The sequence below is a fragment of the Schistocerca americana genome, chromosome 2 (assembly GCF_021461395.2).
Source record: "Schistocerca americana isolate TAMUIC-IGC-003095 chromosome 2, iqSchAmer2.1, whole genome shotgun sequence".
In the NCBI taxonomy this organism is placed as follows: Eukaryota; Metazoa; Arthropoda; class Insecta; order Orthoptera; family Acrididae; genus Schistocerca; species Schistocerca americana.
In genome coordinates, this window is record NC_060120.1 from 382,345,203 (window position 1) to 382,366,662 (window position 21,460).

Genomic DNA, 21,460 nt, shown 5'->3' on the forward strand with positions numbered 1-21,460 from the left:
ATACAGATTCTGAAAATACGTTTTATTTGTTATAGAGTAATTTATTTATTACCATCAGGTAATGGACAGACACACATGAGTTAACTACAGCATGGTCCATTTACCCAGAAATCTACTCTGGGTTTCCCACCGCAGCTCCTGCGCCGTTTGCTAATCTGCTGTGACAAGTGGCGGCCACAGCGCTGTCAGCCCCTGACGCGGCCTCCCAGGACTAATCCTGGCCAGAGGCTGACGCCGGCCGCAATCTACGTACTCGGGCGACCTGCGCGCAGTACAGGCGTCAGCCGGGCTCTGACACTCCCTCTGCGTCCCATCACTGCGTCATTTTCCTCCTGTCGTTCTGAACTAATCAAGCCACACCATTCCGAACCCCTCTCAGTTTTGTTTCTAGTTGTTTGTCTTTTGCTTTTCGTCTTTTTCCACTCTTCGTGTTAGCCAATATACTCCGACGAAACAATGTTTCGTGTCGACGTAATTTACTACAGTTTGTCTGTTTCTAAGTGTTAAAATTCATTTCCTGCTGTGAGTCCGAATACATTTTATATTTTATATTTCGTCCTTACGATAGTGAAGAAGACTTGAGATGTGCTTCCCTGTCTCTTTTAATGCCTATTCTCGAAAAGCTTCACTTCTACATTTTTACAGGTTCAGTAAATCAGGCGCGCTTGCCGTATCGTGATGTGTAGCCACAGAACTCAGAAATCACGCAGAAAAAGATAAAAAAATCACATAAGTAGTGTTAGGAGATATTTGCGGTCAGCACAAAAGCACAAAGTCTGCTTTCACAACGCGACTTGTCATTTGTGAAAGCAGAGCAATTCATCGAGAAATGAGGATGGAGCGTATAAATGAATGTGACTTCTTTGAGAAAAGCCTTAGTACGTATGCTGGTATCGAGGTTGGCCCCTGTGTGCAACAGCTGACACGCAACGAACGTGAGGAAGTTGGCTGAAAATGTGGCAGCTAACATCAAAAATTCGTAATACGACAGGGTCGGCAGAAGTGTGAAAACTTTGCTGCAGCATGTGATTACATACATGAAAGTTTATTTCATCCACATTAGTGATGCCTGTAGAAAAGAATTAGCATCGGATTCCAAAAGTCAGCATGTCTAATATGGTGCTGGTTTTAATACATGACGCACAGTAATTCTGTATGCAAAGATCTCATAACTATAACGATCATAAATGTATCTTAAGTTTTTCGTGTAGAAATGGGGTTCAATATCACTACCAACTAGTAAGACAGCATACCACTCCGCCTCCTTCTGTCTATTAAGCATGCATGAGAAGTCAAAACAACCATGTAAAGTGCATTATTTGTGGTTTACTTATTCTAGGATTGATGACAACTGTCTAAGTTGAAATGACATGTTTAATGTCGCAATATTAACACAGTAATAGACGCTTTTACACAGTATTCAATGTGACAACAAAAAACTGTTGTCAGGGTAACGCATCTCGCCAACATCATAAAGTGAAATAATCCTAAACACAACAATATTAAACCTTATCCTTCAGAAAGTTAAATAATTCTAAACACAACAATATTAACGTTTAACTAGAAGTTTCTTTACAAAATTGTTCCTACGCTTACGTTATGATGTTGGTCAGTAGGACGAAAATCGTCCGATTCCGGTTCAAAGTTCGATACCATTTATAGGATGACAATAAAATCTTCGATGGATGGTTAGTGATGTGACAAATTGAGCAACGGATTACCTAAGGTCGCTCGAGTTTACAGTGGACGCAAGCTGGTGGACCAACAGTTTTCTGTCTCTGCACGCGGTATTTACCTTAAGCTGCGATGAGCTGTCATCTGCTAGGCCGCTCTCTTCCGCTGAAATTCCAATAAAACTAATTAAACCTTCGCTGAATTTCCCAGCAGAAACTTTCCCTATGTTTCTCATTATGCGATAAAACATGTACTCGTTGTCTTAGAAAGTAGCGGTGTATACGGGCATGACTGGAGCAGTGTGCATATTATAACGCCCTCTCAGTTCTCGCAAGAACAATTAATTAATTTGCTGGTTAGTTTATCCACAGTTGGAGCTAAACGATGCTACAGCTAATATCTAGCTGTACGTCAGCTGCTTCGAATGCAGTGTTCACACAAATTACTCCTCTGCGTCGTACAGAGCATTATGCGCTCCGTTCTGCACTTGACGCCAGGTCAGAGAAGAGTCCTCCAAATTTCCATCTTGTCTTACTCATAGCCGAACTGTCTCCCACCCGGGTTCTTTCGTTCTTCATGTCACGGCTTTCTTCGACCAATAGGAAAGTTCCTCTTATACTGTGGAAAGTCTCTCTACCAATCGCAAGGTCCCTACCATTGCGTCGAAACTTTGGTTCTTTCCTCCTTCCTAGCGCGTTTCCGCCAATCGGACGTTTTGTGCCCGTTCCAGACGCCTAAATACGTACATTGACTAACTCACTTGTGTAGCACTCACTGGACATATGATCGAAAATGCGTCACCGGTTTTGTTCATATCCCTTTGGAATTCCGAAACGCAGTTTTTAAAACATTTATTTCCTGTCCTCCCTCATATGGGCCATTATACTCGTTCTCCCTACCTGAGTCATCTGGTCGGTCGTTGACCTTCTGCCTGGGACTCCCCTTTAAGTGGTTTCCATGGTACCCCCTGTAGTGCGGTCTTGCCTCTGCTCGCCCCTCTGAAATGCCAAACTAAAATGCTGTTGCACCTTCTGCTCACAGACATGCATTATATAGGAACAGTGTGTTAATTACCATCGATTGAGTGTCATCCCTGTTTTGCATTACATACTGACAGGCAAATTTCCTCATTACTGCCAAATTAAGTTAGGTGCAATATTCATCTTCCCATTGCGATGTATAAAGTTCTAATATAAGGTGCGAATCTGACCTCCATTTATTCTGCCACCTTACAACAAACCCCCCATTATAAGCGAACTTTGCCCTATCTCTCAGGGAAGTGAGAGAGATTATCCTGGGAAAATAGTACCATGTTGTTTTAATTAAACTGATAGTGTTGTGAGTGCCGTAGTGCGGGCTGTATGCATGGCAGGATGCTGAAACATCGTAGGTATGTTCATTAATAGGTGAGCTTGCAGAATATACTGAAAAATAATAGTTCTACTTTCAGCCGCCAGATGAAAATATGACACTGTAGGCAGTCAAAACGTGACATGTTTCCTGCTTTGACGTCAGCATGCTGTCTGTCGCTTGACGACGTGTGTCGATTTTTTTTTTTTTGTGAAGTGTCTGTTGGTGTACAGCGTTAAGGAGGGACCGAGCACTTCCTATCATCAGTCGCAGAGTATAATGCACAGGGACTGCAGGTAGGTGGCGCTCGGTGGGAGTGTGGATCGACAGCCGGTCCAGTACACATTTTCGCTCGTCGCCGCTGACTCCGTTAAATGTCCCACAACAGCTGACAGCAGTGATGCCCCTTCAATTTACATATAATGTTTCACAGCTGTGGATTCTGCCTGGTATCTATTCTTTCAAACAGACTCCACGCATTCAGATGATATGGCTGTGCAATGCTTGCAAAGTTATTTTATCAGAACAGCAAATATAACAGTGGTGCACTGCAGGAACATCGTCGATAGAAACAGATGCAAAGAGGCCCAGTGGCAATAAATGAGCTAAATAATACGATCAAAAAAATTTGAAGACAAAGCTGAATTAGGTAGTACAACACGAAGAGAGAGGCGACCCTTTCTCATGTCAGTCGTTGATGAAGTGGACCACATGCCTCAAATTCTTCAGCCAGTGCTTGAGCTACGTCACAAGTATTGTATCTACCCTGGTCAATAGTTCAAAAGATTTTGTGACGCATTTTACACTGGTACCCCTACAATATTCAGCGTGTGCACTAAATGAAGCCCCAAGATAAGCTACAATGTTGTGACTCTGCTCTTCTCTTTTTGGCACGAGTGAAAATGGATCACATGTGGTCACGGGATATTCTGTGGAGGGACGAAGTACATTTTACTCTAAATGGCGACGTAAATGCACAGAACTGTCGAAAACGGGGTTCTACTCTGCCATATATTGTGCAGGAACATCCACTGCACTCAGCTGTGTGGTGTGGTGTCACAAGCTTCTTCATTCTTGGTCCGTCTTTCCTCGTGGAGGACACGTTACGGGTCTGTTAGCTGTACAGTTACTTTTGTACATTGTAAGGACCTCCTTGTTCACGTCATTCCAATTTTGCAAAACGAAGCTGTGTCCACACTACTATTTTCATGCAAGATGTCGCTCGACAGGTGAAAGATTTGCTTTGAGAAACCTTTGGTGACAGCCTCTAGTATGATAAAAAAAATTATTAGGTTAAATATATTTCAATTCTTTCAATTTAGATCTGTGTTTCGTACTAGAATGTCGTGTTCCCAGTTTGGCACAGCTTTGCCACAGGAGACACGAAAGCGGTCGGAGACGTCCGTCTGGTGGTCGGCTCCTGATCGTTGTCAGAAGGAGGCTAGTTTTTTGATTACGCAAAGACTTTCATTATTTGGAAAAGAACAACCCGGATTTCTTTACGTAATCTGTATGAATTTTATAATTACCTAAGGGACCTTTAACAATGAACAGTAAAAAAAAATTGCATTTGCAAATGAAATCATTAATAAATGGGGCAGCTATGAGTTGTATAGAAGACAAGGGGCGGCCTTCTGTACACGACCAGGATGCCGCAGTATTCTCTGCTGTAGTAAAGGCTGTTTGTCATTTATAAAAATAATATGGCTTGGAGGTTAAAAAAGTATAAAGGAAAAGAAAAGAATAAGAAATCTGGTAAACACTAAATATGTTCAAACAATTCTCACTACCAAATTAGGGCTTATTTATAAACAATATAACTTACATAAGTACTTTTCTAACTGTATGGAGCGATCAGATTTCAGCCTGCCCTGTGCTGTCTCCTTGGTTTACGTTTTTGTCACAAATTACAGTCATTACTTTTCTCCTTCGTTAAAGACAATTCTTGCACTGTTCAACACCTTCATAACAATAACTTGCCGATTTACAGTTTCGAACATAAATTACTTGAATTTTATTAATTAATAATGTTGTCTGCACGCTGGCAAGACCGTTCACTTTTCCAGCTTAAAGTCGACCTTCTTTTACGTTTTCACATTACAAGCAGAAGTACATTAAAATCTGAAGATCTACGAGAGTTTTTTACTGTCATCTTTTATTTAGATCGAAGCGGAACGTCAGTTCAGCTTCTGTTAAAATGTTTCTTTGAGTGCGCAATCGATGTATTAGCGTCCGCGATAGATGCGCATCTTTACAGTTACGTAAATTATATAAAACAAATGTCTTTCAAAGAATAGGTCTCATCTCATAGGTTGATCATTTAATATACAGATAGGTGAATGGCTTTCCAAGGGTACTCACAGCTTTCATACTACGGAAATCCCAATAATATTACATCGCTTCCCGCGTGAGGAGTAATGATTCTGAAAGATCGTTACGAATCACGCGCAGTCGTAATATTATTGGATTCACGTACTTAGTGAATGAAGTATTTGAGGATCTCTCCTTGTAGGGAGCAAAACAAACATAACATAAGGCACATAGAATTATATACGTTTCACACTAAGTCGTCAAAGCTACTCACAGTTGCTTGATCATTAACAAACTTGGTTGTTGCATGATGCCATCATAAGTGTTCAAGGATTCCTTTTTTGCGTGTTCTCAAGAATTACTCTCATTCAGTCAATTGAAACATTGAAATACTAACATAGATACAAGTACAAATTAAATACACACACAGATACATATATACATAAATATTGACAAGAAGAAAAAAATTCTATTACAGTATTGGTGCATTTCCGCCAATTGTGAACAGAACATAAAACTTTTATCAGTCTTTCTCGTAGCGACATCACTCTTCACTTTGTAGTTGGGAGTATTTCCCATGAACTCGGATGATTTTCACAGGGGAATTCTTTCATCACCTTTCACTTTTCACTGCACTAAAACTGGGGATCACCTTTTCACATTCTGGTGGAAAACACTGGGAATTTCACTATGTGAAGGGGGGAAGTGATATTTCTTGACTCGACGATCTAACGGGTCATGTCGGGAATCAGGAAAGTTGATGACTGGTTTAATGACGAATGAGTCAGTTTGGTGGCTGTTTTAATCTCATTCCAATTCATGAAAATACAGAAAAAAAATCTGTATTTGGACTTGCTCATTAACTAGCGTCTTAATCTAAGGGAATATAGAGTAAGAATTTAAGACAATAAAAATTACTACATAGACTATGTACATATACATTATATATTATTCATACTTTGTGTCTAGGTTTTATATTCTTTCGTTAGCAAATATTAGCAAAACATGTTTCGTCTTGTACAGGTCTTTCTTAAGCAATGTATTTTGTATTGCCGTAGCAATTTTCATAGTTAAGGAAAAGTCATCATTAGTGTCCTTTTAATGTAAATATACTAAAATCGTGCGTAGTTTATCAACGTTTTATTATTTTTATGTCCATTTTCATCTCAAATCTGGAGCACGCTCGCACCCATTATGGAGAGGAGTGCTTATTGTTGAGTACGGGCCGGCGAGCAGTAATTGAATGTTGCCACAGTGCTTCACAGTCACGTGATAACGAACTGGCGGTTTAACAGCGTTGGCAGTCCGCGTCCTGCACGTGGCAGATAGTTCAGTGGCTACCAATCGTTTTATAACTTGTACATTTTGTTGAATCACGGGTACTGGAGCAGCTCGTCAAGGTAACATGGTCAACCTGGACGGTAAATTGACTGCACCAGCGACGATGAACAGTCATCGATGAAAATGACTACTGTCACCTATTGCAGTGAGTACAATAGCTTGTCTATCCTTTGACTGATAGTCACTGTATCGTCGTTGCAACGTGAGAATACTTGTAATGCTACTTCACACGCGGAACATCACTCGTGTCCGTAAGTTTATTGCAGTTTTGATTCACACAAGAGATAACTAGTTTTTCGTGTCCATACATATGTCAAATTACTATTTTACACACGTGTCCATCATTTTGTCACTGAGTCACACGCATCAATCCATACGTGTCCATTTAGGTGTCTTTATACTACAGAGTAGTACAGGTAATGCTAAAATTACTTACCATGAAAGTATCATTTACAAAATATACATAGTTTTTTTTATTACTGTCCAAGACGTAACGAGAAACGTGTTTTCTATTCTGAATGGTGCTTCTGAAGCACGTTAGATTTTATATACATTTTAAATCTTATTCTTTTCCTTTTATTATTGTTCTACAACAGCGTTTTTTTTTAGTTTCTTTGTTCATTTACTCGCTTACATCAATAATCAGTAAAATATACCCTCTTTGGCGTGCCGAACAGTTCACGTTCAAAACTCCATCTAACAGAAATCGGGAAAATTATTCATATTTCCTGAATGCTTTTGCTCACAGCAAATCAGATCTACATCACGTTTCGATAAGTAACTGCAGATACGCATTAACCAACGAGCCACGATCGTCAATACACACAATATACACACGTCAAGTCTTTTGAACCAATTTCCAAATTTCTTCCCCTACCGGGTAGGGTAGAAAGGTAAGAATGCTAAAGAAGAAAACTACAATAGGATAGTGCAAAGAAATGAAAGATAGGAAGATAGATAATAGGTGAAATAATCGGTTGAGCAAATTCATTCTTCGGCTCCACCGTTTCTAGTGTCATCCACGCGGCATAACTTCAGTATTAAAATGTCGCACAAATCCGCTTCCAAAGCATCTTCAAATGTATCTCAAAATCACGGCATGCGGACATAGCAGAAGAATATAAACAGATTATCTCAGTCCTCAACTAGGTTTCTTAATATCGAAGGTTTCTGTATAATACTCGTGACATAGGAATAGTCTCTCTAAGTTTCTCCAATACAGGACCTAATTATCATTATAAATGCATATTTCTTAACTGGTTGACTCATAGTAACAAATAAATTAAAGTTGCTCTCCAGTTGCGAGTACCATTATTCATTTCTTTGTACACTAACTATATGTTGCTGCTTATACTCGGTGTAATCTACAGATTACAATGTATCAGTTTTGCATCGTACGTGGTTATAGCTACTTAAAATATCAATCCTTTGAAAGCTTAACTTAGGTTATTACTTCACATATACGGACATTTGGGTCTGAATGAGGAATTTAAAGAAAACCTTTAGTACTTGGTTAAAAAGGAGATTTGCCATAACTTAAAACTAAAGCAGCAGGTGGCACTTTGGCACATCCCTTACTCAATTCAACGACTGCGGTATTCTATTGCTCAAGAAACTTAAAACTACCTTAAAACTAAAGCAAATCTTATTTTCCAAATGCGTAGAGTACCTTCTTCAATCACTTCATATCTTTCAAGCTCCATCATTACTTTGTGTCCACCTCACTCAAATGATTACGTCACCTGCAGAATACATGTACATGCTGTTGACTCACATACTTTCTAAACAGATCGCACTCAAGTTGCAGCTTAACATAATAAATTATATTTTTTAAAATGTTTTTCATGGTACTTCTTTAGGTCTACGTGGTGGTAAAGTCCTTTTATTCGTCCACTAACTGGATCTGCCAATACGTAACAACCAATGTGTGGCTTCCTGACTGTAACAAACGGTCCTTCGTATAGGTGTTGCCACTTACGATTTTTACGTAAGATGAGAGATGGTTTGAAGTGTGTCCTCAGAAGAACACGCTCGTTCAAGCGATACGACAGAACTTTATTGACATGCCTGTCAAATGCCTTTTTTCTTAAATTGGCATGAGTTGTGAGAGAGATCAGGGCTTGTCTTAACTTATTATCTAGGTTGACTTCTGGACCTTCTATCTTGGGGATAGGATCAGTCCATTCATTGCTTTCCCTTTGCCTGGAGATTAGTTCTGAAGGTGTGAAACCGGTCGAAGTGTGCGGAAGATTATTTACAATCTGTTCAAATGGAGTAACGAAATCGACCCACCGTGTTTGCTGGTTCGGTACATAGGTGCGAATAAAACGATTAAATTCTTAGAAGACTCGTTCTGTCGGGTTACTTTGCGGTCTAAATCTTGAGATTAAAATCTGTCTAATACCATTATTGGCAAGAAACTGTCTCCACTCTTTTCCAACGAAGTTTGAAGCATTATCAGACAACATGGTTTCCGGCTTACCAAAACGAGGAAAATAATCCTTTTCTATTCGTCTTATTAAAGATTTTGCACTGGAAGACTTCATCGTGTATAAACGCACGTGCTTAGTGAAGAGGTCTAGCAAAACAGCAAGGTACTTAGCACCTCCTCTTCCTCTAGGAAGTGGACCCGCATAGTCGAGACTGACTATTTGGTTAGGACGCTCAGTGTAGATAGGATTCAAAGGTATGACAATCGAAAGATTGAAGGGCTTTGCCTTCTGACAGATTAAACAAGTGCTTAGCAGTTTATGAATTCCCTTATGCAGATTGGGTACGTAGCAATAGGCAGAAATCTTTCTTTTACACTTCTCGGGGACATAATTTACCCAGGATAGGTGAGTGTACCATATGAGATATTCAACGTACTCCTCAGGAATACAACACACCATTGCTCCGTCAACATAGATGTACGATGAAATAAAACACCATTGTGTGATTTATAAAATTTCGACAAACGATGATTGGGGTTGTCTTGTAGAAGCTGTTTGACTCTCTTCCATTTACGGTCACTTTCTTGCAGAGTACCCATCTGTCGGAAAAGACGTAGAAAATAACTACGATTCAAGGGATCTTTCATAAGGAGTATCTTGTAATTGGTAATCTGTTCTACAAGTTCCGTAGGCTCCGGTATACCTTCCGGCATGCGTGACAGTGCATCTGCAACGATGTTGTTCTTGCCTTTCACGTAAACAATTTCGAAATTGTACTCCTGTAGAAATAGGCACCAACGAGGAAGCCTCGGATGATAGAGCTTACACGAAAGGAGAAAGCTAAGAGCTTGATGGTCGGAATACACTTTGATCGGATGGCCATAAATGTAATAATTAAAACGGTGGAACGCCCATACAACTGCCAATCCTTCTAACTCTGTAACAGAGTACGATCTCTCGCACTCCGTCAGCACACGACTGGTGAAACTAACTATCCTAATCTCTTCTTTATCTCCAGTTTTCTTCAGCTGGAACAGACAAGCGCCCAAGCCTTGAAATGAGGCGTCGCAAGAAATGCAGAATTCGGAGTTCATATCCGGATGACTGAGGATATTGCTATTCAGAAGAGCTTGTTTGATTTTGTCAAAGGCTTGCTGACATTCAAAGGTCCATACCCAATGAACGTTTTTCTTTAATAGACTGTGCAACACTGGACTGTTCATGGATTGATTTGGTATAAAGCGACGAAAGAAAGACATTAACCCTAGAAACCCTTTTAATTGTCTTTTGGTGCAGGGCACAGGGAAGTTCCTTATTGCAGACAGTTTGTTAGGATCGGGAGAGATTCCCTCAGAAGAGATAATATGAGCAAGGAATTTTACTTCCTTTTTTACAAACTTTGATTTCTGTAAATTGGCAGTAACGCCAAAGTTAGCAAACCTCACGAAGATTTTCCGAATCAAGTCAAGATGTTCCTCCCATGAAGTCGAGGCTACTAAGATATCATCGACATAGACAGTTATTTTGTCCAGTAAATCATGACCTAAGACATGTTCAAGTGCGGCAATAAAGACACCTGAACTAATATTCAAGCAAAAGGGTACGACACGAAATTGATATGACCGACCCGCAAAGATAAAGGCCGTGTACTTCCTTGAAGAGGGCGACAACTTTACCTGCCAGTAGCTACTTCGAAGGTCGATGGAGGTTAGAAATTTGATACCATAAAACCTTTGCAGTTGCCCCTCCAATGCTTCCGGTCGGGTACACACAGGAACAATAATTTTGTTGATGTTCCTAGCGTCTAGAACAAGCCTAACACTTCCGTCCTGTTTAAATATAGACAATAATGGGCTCGAATATGGAGAGTCAGAGGGCTCAATTATTTTCCAGTTTAACATTTTGCGGATTTCCTGTCGTACTGCTTCCTTGCGGGATTGCGGAACTGCATAGGTGGTTTTACAGTAGGTGCTGTGGGGCTTAACCTTCATGTCGAATACATAGTTGGCTATGATTCCCGGTTTTTTAGAAAACACATTGATAAATTGTGTCAACAGGTTGTATAGTTCCTTTCTTTGTCGGTCACCTAATCCTTCAGATTCATTAGCCTTCGTCAGTAATTCTTCATGTGTCAGTAATAAGTCAAAGTCTTCGTCCGCATCTCCTGACTCATCTAAATAATTGAAATATTGTTGCCGAGATGTGAGCTTGCGGAGCTTTACTTTATGCTCTTGGCTGGACAACTTAACTTTGGTCCTCATAAGACGAATCACTATACTCTTTTCACTTCATCTGAGAGCACATACAAATCTATGATGACACGATTCTTACGTAGAAACTCCATTCCTAGGAGGCAAAGTACTGACAGATTTTTTAACAACTAGAAAAGTACATGGTACGGTGTCTGATGCAAATCTCACTGGTACATGAATTTGTAACGTCACCTTTTGAACTAGAGAGCCTACAGTTCCGGATACGGTACGCCTTTGTACTGGCAATGACAGAACTTTTGTTACAGAACACACTTTCTTATATACACATAAAGACAAAATATTGATATTGGCACCAGTATCTATTATAGCGACAAGTGGTACATCATGAATATGAATCATAGTGGATGCCTGAACCTGATTTTCCCATAAATCCTCACCATTCAAAACGTCATTCTCCTTCAGCAAGACATCTCGTAAGTCACAGTCATATATCGTATAAGGTTGATTTGCCCTCTAATGAAATCGCTCCCAACATGTTCCGCAGCTTCCCCAAGGAGGTAAGAAAAAGAAGCTGCTTTTAGTTTTCCGCATGTTCATTAGATTGAATTTCGCTCACAATTACTTTTGAAGTACCGGGCGGTACGCTCGGTACGAAGTTTGCTTCCGTATTCCACCTAAGTTGCGAGCTATTTGCCGGAATTTCAGTCGAGATGGTGTGTGTTGGCGGGTTTGCTCGGGCATAATAGATGCGAGAATTTTGAGGTTCATGATTTTGACTTTGATAGTTAGTAAAAGGTGGAGGACTATTCCTAAAGTTCGGAGCATACTGTTGTTTGTATTGCTTGGAAGGATCTGGAGCATTTCTCCCTTGAGAACAGTGCTGGAATCTCGGCTGGTTACCATACTGCTGTTTACTGTTGGTGTTAATCCAACGTCCTTTTCCATTGAAATTATTATTATTTTGGCGATCGTTACTGTAGTGATAGCGATCATTGTAATTAACTGGTGAATTCCCGTATTGCTGTTGTGTTGTCTGGTATATGGGGTGGTACCTGGAATTTATGTTTCTGCTTCCCGTTACGGCGATAGTAGTTGTTATTATCACACGGAACGTCGTGTTCTTTACTGTTGTTGGGTTGGTATAACAGACCTGAGTCTGCGCCTACACCGTGCGGCTGTGTAGTGTGCAGGCCAAGATTACAATTACTCCGCGCACTAGCACGCACGTCTTCTTGAATCATGTCAAGGTTGTCAAGTACTGACAGAAAAGCCTCCGTGTCGTCGTCACTGACATTTACTAACTTCTCCCTGATTGATACCGGGAGCTTTGACTTAAGGATCATAATTACGTCCTTCGTGGAAATGGGCGTGTCCCAACATTGTATTTTTCGCTGGTATTTCTCGAAGTACCTACGGAGACCAGCACTCCTCGTGTTAAACGGTTCAGCATTATATACTTCCTTTCTAAGGCGTTGTTGTATACCTGAACTCCAGAATTTGCTCAGAAATAGCTTTTCGAAGTCAGCGTAATTATTACATCTGTCAATTACTTCTGTTCCCCAGACAGAACCCTCTCCTTGAATGTAACCTACTACAAAGCGCATACGTTGCTTGTCATCCCAGCTCTCAGGAAAAACACCATTAAATGACTTCAGAAAAACCATTGGGTGGATGTTGCGTTTCTCTGGCAGAAAAGGCTGGAACACGCGGTGCTTGAGAACGCTTTCTTCTATCATGAGCTCGACAAGAGTTACTTGATCATTCTGGTTGCGTACTAACGGGTTCTTACTGCTGTAACCATGTACAAGTGGAGAGAATTTTACACGAGACACGGGATTATTATTGTGTTCATGTTCTGAAGAAAGCAAGTGTGAATACTCACTTCTATTGTCATTAGGAAAATCATTGACTTGTTGTTTCAACTGCTCGATTTCCTCAGTGAGGTGTCGTTTCCACTCGGGAAGATCTCGGTAAAAAACTCTACGAATCTCTCCTAATTCAGTGAGAATCGTATCTCCTGATGTACCTGGAGCAGCTAAAACTTCAACTGTGGCCGACTTAACGGCTTCTTTTAAGTCGTGTTGAACCTTGTTTTCTATGTACTGTTCCTTAGTCTCGACCCATTCTACAAATTCTTTTCCTATCGTGGAACGTACGTTTGCTGCAGCATCATTCACCCTCTTTTTCAATGTTAATTTCGGATAGCGCCTGTGTCAGGTCATTGACTGGCCTTGCAGAGTGATGTCATTGTCTGCAAGCTTATTTACTTTAGCTCCGACCTCACCGGACTTTTTTGAAACTTCGGTTGTAACTGCCTGGCAACTTTCTATTTGTACTTTGATGTCTTTGCGCACGTTACCTATTGTGCTCTCACATGCATCTACCTTCTGCAGAACACCTTCTATCCTGTCATTAACTTTAGTACTTAATTCCGCGATATATTCCACCGTGACTGTCCCTATTCTTGCCTCTAAGTTGGCATCAATACTATCTAACCTATTTTTTATTGTACCAATCTTGGTATTCAGGTCAAACCATTTTCGCTCTGTCTCCCGTTCCTTTTCCCTTTCTTTTTGTTCCCTTTCTTGTCTATCTCGTTGTTTTTGTAATTTATAAGCTTCCCGTTCCCGTTTCTCCTGTTCTCTATCACGTTGTTCTTGTAATTTATAAGCTTCCCTTTCCAGTTTCTCCTGTTCTCTTTCTTGAAAAAAAATTCTCATCATGTCAACCATCGAATTTTCTCCCGTTTGCTGTGACGATGATTGCTGTGACGATATGTCACGCACACCATCATCGTCTACCGTTCTCTCCATTCGCGAATCGGGTCTGCCTGTTCCCGTTCGCGAACGTAGTGGATATGACTTGACAACCGTGTCATCACCGTCATCCACACTGTTTGTCGGTTTTCCTTTGTTATCTACCATGTTTATTTTCAAGTTTGTGACGTAACTGCTCAAAGAAATATTTCGCGGCACGCCGATCGTCAACTCTCAGATGCGCACGCTGATAGTCAAACGTCACACCACGGTAGGTGACAATTGCAGAGCTATACCGGGTAGAAGACAAGATGGCACCCAACTTTGAAAATAAGTGACAAACACCTACTAGACACTGAATCCTGCTATTATGGCAACCATCTTGTGTTCTTAACCGTAGCAACAATGAAGATGCTGATAATACTAACAAATAAACTTTGCATGAAGAGATGATCAGAAATGAATTCTAACTACGTAAATAAGCAACTCTGCAAGGAAATAACAGCGATAGGATAAAATGAAGCAGTAAGGAAAGAAATTCTGGAAATCAGTTTTTTTTATACAAGACGCGAGATTTTATGCGTAATGAAAACCTTACTTACATCAGTCGTTTTGCGCACTTTTGTTATTTTTCGATTTTTTTTAATGCTTCCTCGGTTTCGTTCAGTACTTCCTTTACGGCTTCCCGATGTCCACCGGATGATGTCATGAAACAATAACAGAACAGATTAAAAAATTTTTATCAAGTCCCTGTTCGGGCGCCACATCTAGTATGATAAAAAAATTATTAGGTTAAATATATTTCAATTCTTTCAATTTAAATCTGTGTTTCATACTAGAATGTCGTGTTCCCAGTTTGGCACAGCTTTGCCACAGGAGACACGAAAGCGGTCGAAGACGTCCGTCTTCTGGTCGGCTCCTGATCGTTGTCAGAAGGAGGCTAGTTTTTTGATTACGCAAAGACTTCCATTATTTGGAAAAGAACAACCCGGATTTCTTTACGTAATCTGTATGAATTTTATAATTACCTAAGGGACCTTTAACAATGAACAGTAAAAAAAATTGCATTTGCAAATGAAATCATTAATAAATGGGGCAGCTATGAGTTGTATAGAAGACAAGGGGCGCCCTTCTGTACACGACCAGGATGCCGCAGTAGTCTCTGCTGTAGTAAAGACTGTTTGAAATTTATAAAAATAATATGGCATGGAGGTTAAAAAAGTATAAAGGAAAAGAAAAGAATAAGAAATCTGGTAAACACTAAATATGTTCAAACAATTCTCACTAGCAAATTAGGGCTTATTTATAAACAATATAGCTTACATAAGTACTTTTCTAACTGTATGGTGCGATCAGATTTCAGCCTGCCCTGTGCTGTCTCCTTGGTTTACGTTTTTGTCACAAATTACAGTCATTACTTTTCTCCTTCGTTAAAGACAATTCTTGCACTGTTGAACACCTTCATAACAATAACTTGCCGATTTACAGTTTCGAACATAAATTACTTGAATTTTATTAATTAATAATGTTGTCTGCACGCTGGCAAGACCGCTCACTTTTCCAGCTTAAAGTCGACCTTCTTTTACGTTTTCACATTACAAGCAGAAGTACATTAAAATCTGAAGATCTACAAACGTTTTTTACTGTAATCTTTTATTTAGATCGAAGCGGAACGTCAGTTCAGCTTCTGTTAAAATGTTTCTTTGAGTGCGCAATCGATGTATTAGCGTCCGCGCTAGATGCGCATCTTTACAGTTACGTGAATTATATAAAACAAATGTCTTTCAAAGAATATGTCTCATCTCATAGGTTGATCATTTAATATACAGATAGGTGAATGGCTTTCCAAGGGTACTCACAGCTTTCATACTACGGAAATCCCAATGATATTACAAGCCGCATCATCGGTAGGCAATTTCAAGATGTATGGCCTCTCAGATCCCTCAACCTAAGGGCATGTGAATTCTGGTTGTGTGGATATTTGAAGGACAGTGTCTATCAGGGCTGTGTACGGGCTCTTCCTTATCTGAAGTATAGCGTACAATGACATATCGCTCTGCTTACACCGGGTATGCTGCGAGAAACTGTCGGTCACGTTGTGTTACGGATGCAGTACGTTGCTGAGTCGGGAGACCATATTGAACACATGTTTTAACTTGTTCTTACCGTATCATAATAAAAGCGCCAGAGCCACCGTCATCATGTATTTGATCGTTCTACCCATTTTTCTGCGCCCATGCCACATTACCACTGCTTACAGGGCCATATTTTTACCCGATGGCAGAAATTGGAACTTACGTTTCTCAGTATATTCCACGATGGCACTATTAATGAACGTACCTACAATGTTTCAGCGCCCAGTAATGTATATAACCCGCACTGCAGTTCCCAGAACACCGTCAGTTTAGTTATACCCAACCGGTGCGTAGTGCTACCAACCACATCACGCCCATGCCCCTATACCCGACCAACACGCTCCGGTACATTAATGACAAATATGATCTAATGTTCTGTATCTTTCAGAAAAGGCGTCTTTTCCGAAAGATAATTTGATCAAAAGGATTGCGCCGAGTCTACTCCTGATCTTTAAAGCACAGACAATTATACACTACTGGCCATTAAAATTGCTACACCACGAAGATGACGCGCTACAGACGCGAAATTTAACCGACAGGAAGAAGGTGCTATGATATGCAAATGATTAGCTTTTCAGAGCATTCACACAAGGTTGGCGCCGGTGGCGACACCTACAACGCGCTGACATGAGGAAAGTTTCCAACCGATTTCTCATACACAAACAGCAGTTGAGAGGCGTTGCCTGGTGAAACGTTGTTGTGATACTTCGTGTAAGGAGGAGAAATGCGTACCATCACGTTCCGACTTTGATAGAGGTCGGATTGTAACCTATCGCGATTGCGGTTTATCGTATCGTGACATTGCTGCTCGCGTTGGTCGAGATCCAATGACTGTTATCAGAATATGGAATCATTGGGTTCAGGAGGGTAGTACCGAACTCCGTGCTGGATCCCGACGGCCTCGTATCACTAGCAGTCGAGATGACAGGCGTCTTATCCGCATGGCTGTAAAGGATCGTGCAGCCACGCCTCGATCCCTGAGTCAACAGATGGGGACGTTTGCAAGTCAACAACCATCTGCACGAACAGTTCGACGACGTTTGCAGCAGCATGGACTATCAGCTCGGAGACCATGGCTGCGGTTACCCATGACACTGTATCACAGACATGAGCGCCTGGGATGGTGTACTCAACGACGAACCTGGGTGCACGAATGGCAAAACGTCATTTTGTCGGATGAATCCAGGTTCTGCATACAGCATCATGATGGTCGCATTCGTGTTTGGCGACATCGCGGTGAACGCACGTTGGAAGCGTGTATTCGTCATCGCCATACTAGCGTATCACCTGGCGTGATGGTATGGGGTGCCATTGGTTACATGTCTCTGGCAGCTCTTGTTCGCATTGACGGCACTTTGAACAGTGGACGTTACATTTCAGATGTGTTACGACCCGTGGCCCTACTCATCATTCGATCCCTGCGAAAAACTACATTTCAGCAGGATAATGCACGACCGCGTGTTGCAGGTCCTGTACTGGCCTTTCTGGATACAGAAAATATTCGACTGCGGCCCTGGCCAGCACATTCTCCAGATCTCTCACCAACTGAAAACGTCTGCTCAATGGTGGCCGAACAACTGGCTCGTCACAATACGCCAGTTACAACTCTTGATGAACTGTGGTATCGTGTTGAAGCTGCATGGGTAGCTGTACCTGTACGCGCCATCCAAGCTCTGTTTGACTCAATGCCCTGGCGTATCAAGGCCGTTATTACGGCCAGAGGTGGTTGTTCTGGGTACTGATTTCTCAGGATCTATGCACCCAAATTGCGTGAAAATGTAATCACATGTCAGTTTTATTATAATGTATTTGTCCAATGAATACCCGTTTATCATCAGCATTTCTCCTTGGTGTAACAATTTTAATGGCCAGTAGTGTACTTCATCATAACGATCAAAAACAAATTGAGAAATCAAGTTAATTACTTGTGTGTAGTTAGTCAAGCTTCTAATTAGTTACGTGACTATAAAATACTGAAATATTAATTGCTGAAAGAAGACATGGGAGAGCGATAGGCGTTTATATAGATTGCGGTAGTATCGCGTACACAAGGTATAAAAGGACAGTGCATTGGCGGGGCTGTCATTTGTACTCAGGTGATTCATGTGAAAAGGTGTCCGATGTGATTATGGCCGCATGCCGGGAATTATGAGACTTTGAATGAGGCACGGTTATTGAAGCTAGACGCAGGGGTATTCCGTTTCGGAAATCGTTAAGGAACTCAATATTCCGAGATCCACAGTGTCAAGAGTGTGACCAGAATACCAAATTTCAGGCATTACCTTTCACCATGGACAAGCAGTGGCTGAAAGCCTTCACTTCACGACCGGCAGCAGTGGCGTTTGCATGTAGTTGTCAGTGCTAACAGACAAGCAGCACTGAGATAAGTAACTGCATAAATCAATGTGAGACGTGCGTCGAACGTATCAGTTAGGACAGTGCGGCGAAATTTGGCTTTAGTGGCCTATGGAAACTGACGACCGAGGTGAATGCTTTTGCTAACAGTACGCCATCACCTGCAGCGTCTCTCCTAGGCTCGTGATCGTATTGGTTCTACCTTAGCTATTTGGAAAACCGTGGCCTGGTCAGAGAAGTCCCGATTTCAGTTGGCTTCGAGTCTGACGTAGACCCCACGAAGCCACGTATCCAAGTTGTCAACAAGGCACGGTACAAGGCGGTGGCTTCACAATGTTATGGGCGGGACTATGTCCTCTGGATGTTCTACTACTTGGAGACCGTTTTGAAGCCATTCATGGACTTCATAGTTCAAAACAACGATGGTATTTTTATGTTTGACAGTGCGCCATGTCACCGGCCTAACATTTTTCGCGATTGGTTTGAAGAACATTCCGGTCATTTCGAGCGAATGATTTGGCGTCCCAGATCGCCTGACATGAATCTAATCGAACATTTATGGGACAGTTCGTCCACAAAATCCTGCACCGGCAAACACTTTCGCAGTTATAGACGGCTATAGAGGTAGCAAGACACAGTATGAAACTTCCTCGCAGATTAAAACTGTCCGCTGGACCGAGACTCGAGCTCGGGACCTATTCCTTTCGAAGGCAAGTGGTAGAGCACTTGCCCGCGAAAGGCAAAGGTCCCGAGTTAGAGTCTCGGTCCGGCACACAGATTTAATCTGCCAGGAAGTTTTATATCAGCGCACACTCCGCTGCAGAGTGAAAATTTTACTCTGCAAACAAGACTAAGTATTTCTGCAGAGGCATTCCAATGACTTCTTGTGTCCATGCCACGTCGAACTGCTGCACTGCGGCGAGCAAAATGATGTCCGACACGATATTAGGAGGTATCCCAACATTTTTAGCCCCAGGCTATACCGTCTCCAGCTCGTTTTTGAGAATAGGTTACGAATTTATGTTTGTTTGTTTGAAACTGTACTTACGTAAAAATTACTGAATGCGCTTCGATGGCAACGGTAAATGCATAAGTGGAAGTTCAGATAAAAATGTCGCGGTAATGACATGAACGAAGTTTAGTTATCACTGTGATGAACACTTTAGAACCATTGAAAACCAGTACTAATTAATTACTAGCAATACGTAAAGCTGTATAGACTGAGCAATGTTATTCACAATAATGTTGACTGTCGCTATGATCAATCAATATCCCATACCAGGCTTCACAACAACTAAACCAACATGATTTCACAAAGCAGCTGCAATCAATTTAGACAACACCGAAATTATGAGAGCGAACATTACACAACATTTTTATAGAACACGTAAGTTACAATCACTTTTGTTAATCATATCATTACACTTCGCCAGTATTTTTCAGTTACTTTTAATATGCTCTGAACTTCTCACTGAAATAATTATAGAATAAAGTTAATATACTACAATGAATTAATTACTTCACTCACTTATTACTGCTCCTCTTTTCATGAAGTAGCGAACAATTAAGTTTTACTGACTAGGACATTCAAGTTTTTTTAGGTTGATTTGGCAAAATAATCAACACTGAATGCTATTTATTGCTTACCAGAAAGCGCCATAATGTTTGCAAACATTGTTTCTTCGACAAGTCTTTTACCATACTATACTGCTAAAATGCCGCAGTATTACATTGCGGTGAAGTTGAAATTTACAATACCACACTGCTAAAACGGCACATTATTACTTTGTGGTGAAGCTAAAGTTGGGGCAATTTAATACTTTTGGGGCAACAGTAATTGGTAAGAGGCTCTTCTCCAGTAACGAGCAATTTGTATTAACTTTGGGCACACAGTAGTCATTTTCCAATAATCCATTTTTCCGGTTCTCCTTGACTGAATATTGTACTGTGACCCATTTATCTATGTAACTGCCCGCCAGTAAATTCAGACTGCCTTGCCACAATTTGGACCCACATCGACAATGCCTTTAGTTGTGCACGCCAGCACAGCCACCTTACACCTGTGCTCAACCACAATTAGCTTGCAACTATCTCTGACTGCAGGCGCTTGCATCTTAGTGCATGTTATTACTATGCTCTTAACAATGACTTTGGATTATACATAATACAAGGTCCCTGACATTGCCAGCGTTTTTACTGCAATCCTTTACTAACTTGATTTCAAATGATTTGTAACAAATCTATGTTACAGAATTTCAAATAATTATCGTAGGCAATGAAATAATCAAATCTATACATTTATACTCTTAAATAAAATCGATATTGCAAAGATAAATAGAGTATTAATTTCGAGCTGCTCTGTTGCAGTGTTATACATTTTTTAAATTTTGCTATTACTTTTTAATGTTTTCTTACATTAAATTCTTGTTTTCTTGTCTCGTTCAAAGCTGTCTGTGTGACCTACTATTTCTCTCTTCTAAAAGTTAGTTTTCATTATTAATGTATTACTCAAATTATCCCTGTTCTGTGATTTTTGGAGGCACCATTTGGTGCGCTGCGTTCGCTACCCTATCTCTGGCAGGACGGTTAGGTTTTCTGCTGCTCGCGCAAAACCCACCTACAGCAGTGATTTGAGGTTCATAGAGGTCATTTCCGAGAACTTACGGTGTGGTTGATCTGAAAGTTCCACAGTTAGGCGCTCGCGGCACCCCTTCTGCACAGCACAGAAAAACCAACGCATAGAAACCTAGCTGGACGGGAAGACTGTACCGTTACAAGCGTCGTACTGTTGGAAAATTATGTTCTGTAGATGCTCCATTATTTGAGGAAGAAACGTCTTCTACAGCATTTCGAAACGCATTACGTGTAATACGTTACAATAAAGAAAATAAATT

General features: G+C 40.9%; 1 protein-coding gene across 1 annotated transcript in view; it reads left to right on the forward strand.

The window, feature by feature from the left end:
* The first annotated feature begins 6,739 nt into the window (after positions 1–6,739).
* The window catches only part of LOC124594038 (proline-rich protein 2-like), a 100,574-nt gene continuing 85,853 nt past the window's right edge, over positions 6,740–21,460 (forward strand). The window contains exon 1 of the mRNA XM_047132389.1: positions 6,740–6,755. Within this exon, the coding sequence (XP_046988345.1) occupies positions 6,740–6,755 (16 nt within the window). The remainder of the gene's footprint in view (positions 6,756–21,460) is intronic.